The sequence below is a fragment of the Mus pahari genome, chromosome 14 (assembly GCF_900095145.1).
Source record: "Mus pahari chromosome 14, PAHARI_EIJ_v1.1, whole genome shotgun sequence".
Taxonomy (NCBI): Eukaryota; Metazoa; Chordata; class Mammalia; order Rodentia; family Muridae; genus Mus; species Mus pahari.
The window spans coordinates 81917808-81926724 of NC_034603.1; the positions used below are offsets into that span (position 1 = coordinate 81917808).

At 50.9% G+C, this 8917-nt stretch overlaps 1 protein-coding gene across 1 annotated transcript in view; it reads left to right on the forward strand.

Moving 5' to 3' along the window:
• Ttyh2 (tweety family member 2) overlaps positions 1–8917 on the forward strand; it is a 43947-nt gene that overhangs the window by 29055 nt on the left and 5975 nt on the right. Inside the window, exons 7-13 of the mRNA XM_021212519.1 lie at positions 1865–1934; positions 2203–2258; positions 2951–3043; positions 3303–3395; positions 4563–4705; positions 5337–5522; positions 6327–6405. Of these exons, the coding sequence (XP_021068178.1) occupies positions 1865–1934; positions 2203–2258; positions 2951–3043; positions 3303–3395; positions 4563–4705; positions 5337–5522; positions 6327–6405 (720 nt within the window). The remainder of the gene's footprint in view (positions 1–1864; positions 1935–2202; positions 2259–2950; positions 3044–3302; positions 3396–4562; positions 4706–5336; positions 5523–6326; positions 6406–8917) is intronic.

Genomic DNA, 8917 nt, shown 5'->3' on the forward strand with positions numbered 1-8917 from the left:
TGGTAAAGCCTCCTGAAGAAGTTCCTAGTTCCCCCTCTTTGGAGCCCAGTCTTCCTGAGGTGTGACTCAAACACAGTGGCCTTAGTCCATTTACCAAGGCAACCCTAGCCTGGCTCCCCACCTCTGCTACTCCAGCCAAGGGATGCGGGTGTGCAGCCAGGCCTGCTGGCGCTGCATCTCTATTGATAATAATAGGCCAGCTGATTTATTATGTATGTTGGTGGTTTGTATATAAAACCCTTCTCCATGGTCTTGAGTGCCTGTGGGTGATTGCATATGTTGGGGGGGATGATCGTGTTTGTGTGGGAGAGGAGATGAATGTTGGGGTACTCTAGAGAACTTTTGAATCCAGAGGAGCCTATTGCTTTCCAATGTGTCCCCCCCCACACACACACATTTTCTACTCTCATTCTCAAGACACAGACACACACCCCTGACAAATACCAATCCTAGAACTGCGCCTGTACCTAGTAAGAGCTCAAAACCTATTGATCTGCCAGGCGTGGTGGTGCACGCCTTTAATCCCAGCACTTGAGAGGCAGAGGCAGGCAGATTTCTGAGTTCGAGGCCAGCCTGGTCTACAGAGTGAGTTCCAGGACAGCCAGGGCTATACAGAGAAAACCTGTCTCAAAAAACAAAACAAAACAAAACAAAAAAACAACTATCGATTTGATGCCTGAGGGATGATGCTTCCGATGGACAGAGTGCCCCCTGTGGTACAGCACCACCTGAAGGAGTCCCATGCTCAGGGATCAGGCATCAGAGAAGCAGGGTGACTCCTTAGTATGTGGCATAGTAGGGAGAGTTTGCCCTGGCTGCTCTGACAGGTGGGATGCCCCATTTCCCCCTCCATGGCACCAGTGTCAGATCTGGGTTCAGAACATCCTGAGTCACTTAGCCAGGCTGGGAGCCAATCCTACCCCTCGGACTCCTTGTCTCTGGTCACAGCAACAGAAACCTGCCTCAAAAGCTCCAAGATGAACTTTGCACCAGCCTCACCTTTCAGAAGACAAGTCAGAACTCTGTGTGTGTGTGTGTGTGTGTGTGTGTGTGTGTGTGTGTGTGTTGCACACCTTTAATCCCAACACATATGAGGGAGAGGGCAAGTGAATCTCTGTGAGTTCAAGGCTAGCCTGATCTACATAGTGAGCTCTGAGACAGCCAAAACTACATAGTTAGACCTTGCTTTTTTGGGGGGAGTGGAGGGGAGAAACAGATGACAAGTTAGGGACCTTCCATAGTTTGATCACCAGAGTGTGCAGAGCTTGATAGTCGCAAGAATACAGTTAAAAAGAACAAATAAACCTGGGAGCAAAGGAATCCTGACCCCAGACACACCCATCCCGCACCTGCCCTACCCCCAGCAGAGATTCCCAGCCTGCTGGGAATCGTGGGTATCCATCACTGAAAAAGAATTCAGAAATAAGAGGTCACAGTCCAGAAAACTTTACATATAGTCATATATAAGATTGATAGTGTCATTATGTTGTCACCACAGATAAGACCACTCAGGTACAAAAAGAATAAATAACTTATCTGAGGTGATAGGTAAGGACAGAAGCAGGATTCAAACCGAGAAATCTGGCTCCCAGTCTCTCTTCTGCCCTAGAGTGAGTTAGAGATCAAAGTGAGCAGGGCAGCCGGGCAGTGGTGGTGCACGCCTGTAATCCCAGCACTTGGGAGGCAGAGGCAGGCAGATTTCTGAGTTCAAGGCCAGCCTGGTCTACAGAGTGAGTTCCAGGACAGCCAGGGCTACACAGAGAAACCCTGTCTCGAAAAAAACAAAAAACAAAAAAAATGTGACCAGGGCAGCAGTGCCTGAGGCTCTGACCTTCCTCTACCCAATCCTGTCTCCATGACTCAGGGCACCAGTGACTTCTGCATGGCTCCTGACATCTACATCCTGAACAACACACAGAGCCAGATCAGCTCAGGTAATGTCCTCTGGGGCCACTGTCCCTAGAGCCATTCATTCCCTCAGCTCAGGCTAAGCCCGTATGACCCAACTGGCTACACTTTAGCTCTAACTTAAGTCACCCAGCAACTCCCTACCCCGGACTTGGGATTCTCTAGACCATGGGCCACTTGCTGAAAGACTGCCTCCATTCGGTGTTTGAGAGAAAGGGGAGTGGGCTGGACCACAGAGCAGGCGGAGGGACTGTTTCCTGTGATCTTCCTGACACTAGTGCTGTTGCCTTGCAGAGGTGACCCGGTACTACCTCCATTGCAGTCAGAGCCTAATCAGTCCCTTCCAGCAGGTACAGCCACCCGTGTCTACCCTCACCCATCCCACAGCCCCTCATCTCTGGTTCTCCCTCTCTCTGGACCCCGTGCCCCACCATGTACCAAGATGGTGGACAGCCGGGCCTCGCTTCACTGTGGTCCTCTTTTGGCCACTCTCTGAAGGGGACTTCACTCTTGGTTACTCCATTCTTTCCCTTTTCTATGCTTAAAATCGTGTGCCCCCCTGGAGAGCTGCTTACTCTGCGGGTGTTGGGCAAGAGGTCTTGGGCAAGCCTCAAGACTCTGCATTTCTCACAAGCTCCCTGACAAGGTCCATGGTGTTCGTCTGAGGGCCACATCTGAGAAGCGAGAAGCATGAGGACTGTGGAGCTCTCAAAAGCTAAAGGGGTGTGGGAAAGACATCTTACATGGGAGGAGCGTATTCATGTCATAGTGGTTGGGTTGACCAGATGGCTAGAAGTCTGAATGCTGGGGAACAAGTTCCCTGTTTGAATCAAGGTCCTCCAGTGTTCCAAAACCAATAGGATCCAATTTATTATGACTGTCCCCTTCAGAGTCCAAGAAGCCCTTTACAGTGGGTACGGCCTGCCCAGACCCTCCTGTATATTTGCCTGGTTGGTGATGTGAATACAGGAGGACCAGACCCCTGGCAACTGGGACTTCTGGGAAATGGATTCTCATGGAAGGCTGTGTTCTCTCCACACAGTCACTGACCACCTTCCAGCGCTCATTGACCACCATGCAGATCCAGGTTGGAGGCCTGCTGCAGTTTGCCGTGCCCCTCTTCCCTACAGCAGAGGTAAGAGAGCTGCCACTTGCAGCAGCTGTGTCGGGAGGAAGGGAGCCCTAGTTGAGCTCCCCCCACCCCCAGACACCCTTGCACCTGTACCCCAGCAGGTTTGGGTGAGCATCCTGCCAGCTATGCGTCCCTCCCTTCCCTGTGGCTCAGCCCTTCCCTTCTATGGAAAGGCCTCTTTGCACAGCGGCTCTCTCTAGTCTGGTGTGCACGCCCTCCCCCGCTGCTCACTCTGCCTTCTCTATCCCTCTTCCGACTTCAGAAAGACCTTCTTGGCATCCAGTTTCTGCTCAACAACTCCGAGACCAGCCTGCACCAGTTGACCGCCATGTTGGATTGCCGAGGGCTGCACAAGGTACTGGGTGACCGACTGGGGAGGGTGTGGGGTATACCAGCAGGGTACATTTTCCCAGAGAGAAGCCAGCAAAGACCTAGGGAAAGACTACCCAAGCCTCCTTCAGGTGCAGACATGAGGCCGAAGCCAAGCAGTGGGAAGCGAAAGGAGGTGCCTCGTTTCTTGGTTTCTCTGATGGCTGCTGAGGGGCACCCTATGAAAGGAACTTGGGGTAGGAACCTAGGAGGTTGGTTTTAGAACATTGGAAGACCCTGATTAAGTGATGACTATATAGTTGTCTGCTGCCTAGACTCCTGGCCATCTGGTCAACCCATCCTTCTTCCCCTATCTTACAAGCCAATGTTTGAATCTCATTGCCAGGATGTAATGTACCAGGCATGTTGATGTATGCTTGTACTTAGATGCAGATGTAGGAGGATCATGCATTTAAGACCACCTACACTGTATAGTGAAGTCGTGTCTCTGGGAGAAAGAGAGACAGACAGACAGACAGACAGACAGACAGAGACGGGCAGGAGCCAGATAGAGCAACACATGCTTTTAATACCCAGATCTTGGGAGGCAAAGCCAGGTGGATCTCATGTGAGTTCCAGGCTAGCTAGGGCTACATAGTTAGGTCCTGTCTTAAACAAACAAACTCAAAACTAACTAACTAAACTAACTAACTAACTATATATTATATAGTGATGCAAGGGACACTGAGGGTATGTGAGCACCTCACCCCCAAGCAGTGAACCAATATATCTCAGCACCTTCCACATCTCCCACAACCCATATAGACTTAGAATAAACACATATGTTTGTCCATGATGTATACCCATACTCTCACACAAATCATATACACTTATACATACTTACACATAAAATAGTAATCATTTTTTAAAATGAAAGCGTTTTGGATATAATCTCTTTCCAGTTCTACAACTAGCCACCCCCTCATCTGTCTAGTTTGGAGTCAGCCTCCAGTGTCTGGCACACAGTAGGAGGTCAGCAAATCCTTGTCCCAAGGAGTCTGTCAGGTAGCCCCAGCGAGGGGAAGGTGCTGTGGGTGGGAAACTGCCAGGAGATGTTCGGTACAGGCAGAGTGGAGAGGGACTTCCAAAGAAGGGCTCAGACCCCAGGCTTTGCCACCCAGCCCTCTGCAAAGACGTGTCCCTGTTTCCCCAGGACTACCTGGATGCCCTCACTGGCATCTGCTATGATGGCATTGAGGGCCTGCTCTTCCTTGGTCTCTTCTCCCTCTTGGCTGCCCTGGCTTTCTCCACCCTGACCTGTGCCGGACCTCGTGCCTGGAAACACTTCATCAACAGGTAGGGTACCAGAAAGGTGGGGCCCACCCCCATCCCAGCAGTAAGGAGAATTTCTGTGGGGTGGGGTGGGGGGGATCAAAATCTGGTCACCTGAGACAAAAGAGGTGGCTGGATTTCCCTGAGAGTTAAAATCAGTCACGGCAAAAGTAACTGAGCCAAAGGTGGCGACAACCCTCCTGACACTGCCCAGCAGCCCTTGCCTTTCTTCCTGGGCAAGACTTTGCAAGGTGACATAATGAGAGAGAGAGAGGCCCCAAGAAATAGCAGGGAGGATCAAAGATATTACTGTCAAGATGGAATTTTCAGGCTTCTTCGTGGGGGGTGGGGGGGAGAGAGACAGACAGACAAAGATAGGGTGGGATTTCAGGACCTCATGGACATACAAGAGGGAAGGAGTGGACTGCCTTTCCACCCTGTGTGCAGCCAGTATGGGGCGCTGCCTGGAAGAGGTGGGCATGGAGTTGGGGTCTGGTGCAGTAAGTCCATGCCTCTGAGGACCATGCTTTTGTAAGATGGTGAAGGAGATGCATATGACCTGAGAGTATCCTAGGAAGAGATTGGGAGCACAGTAGGACCCCATGGTCTTGAGTCTCACCCCTAATGGCTGGCCGGCTTCTACATCTCCTTCTAGGGACAGAGACTATGATGACATCGACGATGATGACCCTTTCAACCCCCAAGCTCGGCGCATCGCGGCCCATAACCCCACGAGGGGGCAACTGCACAGTTTCTGCAGCTACAGCAGCGGCCTTGGCAGCCAGTGCAGCCTTCAGCCTCCCTCCCAGACCATCTCCAATGCCCCAGTCTCTGAGTACATGTACGCACAGTAGGGCCGCTGAGTCTCTCACACCCAGGCTGGGCGGTGTAGCCTTCCCGGCCCTGCAGCGAGGCTGGATTTATAGACAGAGTGTTTGATCCCCAGAAACACATGGGGAAGGGAGGGCACCAGAGGCCAAACATGATCTTCCCGACTGTAGCCCAGAATGCCTGATAGGAGCATCCAGTCACCCCTCCACAGCTGGTGTGCTGGGCAAAAGCGCGCCACAGGACTCAAGCCTGACCCTTTGCCACAACCCCCCCCCCCGGGTCAATCCCAGGTCAATCCCAGGTCTGAGAAGCTGCACTTCTCCAACTCATGCTCCCGCTGGCATCTCTCTCTTCTTAGCTGCCTCCTCCCTGGTCCCCCAGAGCAGTGGTTCCCACCCCGTGGGTCACGACCGCCACTCGGGTCACCTATCGGATACCCTGCATGTCAGATATTTACATTACGACATTACGACTCATAACAATAGCAAAATTACAGTTAGGAAGTAGCAACAAAAATAACTTTATGGCTCTGGGTCACCACAGCGTGAGGGTATTAAAGAGTCAAAGCGTCAGGAAGGTTGAGAACCACTGCCCTAGAGTATTCGTTCCTTTTGACTCCCCCTGCACCTTGAGGGTCTCACACTGTAAAACAAGCTGTCCTCAACCTCCCCTGTGCTGGGATGACAGGCATGAGCCACCACGCCCAGGTCTCTTTCCTTTATTGTCCTATCCACAATCCTTTCATCATACCCACAACCCTCAACTCCCATGATTAAGAGTTCATGCACACATATCTGATCTCCTTGGCCCACAGGAACCAGGCCATACTCTTTGGTGGGAACCCACGATACGAGAATGTGCCACTCATCGGGAGAGGTTCCCCTCCGCCCACAGTAAGTATTCTTTTGTGGCCCAGTCCCTGTCGGGGATGTGATCAAAGATAAAAGCTGTCAGTGCAATGTGTGATCCCCACAGAGACGTGAAAGAAAGTAATAGCTCTGTTATCAAATAAGTATTAAAGCCGACTGCCACACGTCACGGACCATCCACTACCCAGACCATAAAGACGCCAATCGATCTCGCCCTGTTAGATGGCCTCCTAGGCCTGGCCCATTGCACAATTGTCCTTGAGATAAATGGCCTCTGTCTTCAAGCTAGAGGATCAGGGACCGCATTTATCACACTGGCACTTCATAAATCCACCTTGTACTTAGAGTAGCCATGCTCGGTTGGCCATTGATTTAACTCAAGGGGAAAACCAAATTTCTCACATCATGTGACAGCCAGTAGGCTCCAGCTTAGAGCCAGGCACCTAAGCAGTCATAGGAGATTGTGGGACACACACACACACACACACACACAAAACTGTCTTCTGTGATAATGACCTTTTTACAGCCTTCAAGAAATTCTCCTGGGGCCGGAGATGTGGATTCAGGGATGTGGAGTCCCTGCCCAGCAAGCATGGGGTTGAGTTCCAACCCCAGCACCAAGTGAAACTGGGTGTGGTGGTTTAAGAAGTTCTAGGTCACACAGAACAAGTGTGACCTACAAGATCTACTTCAAAAAAATGAAAGAGGAAAAATATTATTCCTGCATTATAAGATTAGGAGGAAATTACCTTGGCATTGATTTGTTGGCATGGTTTGTTGTTGTTGTTGTTGTTGTTTTTGCTGTTGATATGTGCACCACAGGTGTGCCTGGCACCTGTGGAAGCCAGAGGAGGACATCAGATCCCCCTGGAACTGAAGTTACAGATGATTGTAAACCATCATGTGGGTGCTGGGAATTGAACCCCGGGCCTCTCAAAGAGCAGCCAGTGTTTTTAACCTCTGAGCCATCTCTCCAGCTCCTCTTCCATCTTTTAAACAGGTTAGGATTGAGCTAGCTCACTGGTGGGGCACTTGCCTAGCATGTCAGAGGCCCTGGGTTTGCCCCTCAGGAGAAGCGAGAGTCCTTTATAGCTAGTTCCCTAAAGAGGATAAATACAAGAGGAAAAGAGAGTCTCTTGTCCACCTGTCTGTCATTCCTGTCCATCCTAGTTTCCTTTCCACTGCCCTGATAAACAACAGGTAACATGGAAGGAAAGATCTTACATGTCATGCAGTCCATCTCCGAGGGAGCTCAAGGCAGGAACTGAAGCAGAGGCCATGGACGACCACTGCTCATTGGCTTGCCCCCTTTAAACATTTATTTATGTATGTGGGTACACTGTCGCTGTCTTCAGACACACCAGAAGAGGGCATCCGATCCCATTACAGATGGTTGTGGCCACCATGTGGTTGCTGGGAATTGAACTCAGTACCTCTGGAAGAGCAGTCAGTGCTCTTAACTGCTGAGCCATCTCTCCAGCCCTCAGCCTGCTTTCTTACACAACCCAGGCCCACCTGTCCAGGGATGGTGCCACACACTGTGGGCTGAGCCTTCCCATGGCAATCACCAATTAAGAAACTGGCCCACAGACATGCCCACGGACAGTATGATGGAGTCATTTTCTCAACTGAGTTTCTCTCTTCTGAGATGGCTCCTGCTAAAGTTGCCAGAAAACTAAAAGCACTCTTCCCTTTCCAGTTGTGTGTGTGTGTGTATGTGTGTGTGTGTGTGTGTGTGTGTGGTTTGAGACACAGTGTCATATAGCTGAAGATGACCTTGAACTCCTGACCCTCCTACCTCCACCTTCCAGGGAACACTTAAGAGATTCCCTTGGGTCCTGGTGCTAGGGGTTGAGCCAGGACCTTATGAGTTATCACTAAGCTACCGAGCTGGATCCCTGGCTTCTCTCTTTATCATCTGTGTTTCCCCTTAATCCTGGGGCCTAACTGTAGCAGGCTGACTTGGTGGTGTAGTGGCCTACCCAGGACAACTGCCACCAGTCACAGCCTTCCTCCACCCCAGCAAAACTTGGAAGCTCCCAGGACCATGCCCATGTGAGGTCTGTGCCTCTTGCCTTCTCTATTACTTCCAACCAGTACCGGGGTTGGAGCCCAGGATGTGCTGGGTAGGTGGGAAACTGGAGAAACTGCCATGCTGTCTGTTCCCATGGTAGCATCCACAGAGCCCTGGATTATTGCTAAGGCAGGAACAGCCTGGACTCTGGTACCCACATGCCTGGGTTCAAATCCCAGCTTACACCATGTGGCCTCTGTGACCTGGGACATGGCCTCTGCCTCTCTGGCCTCAATTCTCCCATATGTAGAATGGGGATGGATGGTGAAGACACATGCCTGAGCACTGAAAGGGATGGCTCATTAGATCATTATAAGAATGATTGTATGCAGTATACAAACATACAGGAAGTGCCACACAGCAGGCTGCTTCTCTTCTCTTCTCTTCTCTTCTCTTCTCTTCTCTTCTCTTCTCTTCTCTTCTCTTCTCTTCTCTTCTCTTCTCTTCTCTTCTCTTCTCTCT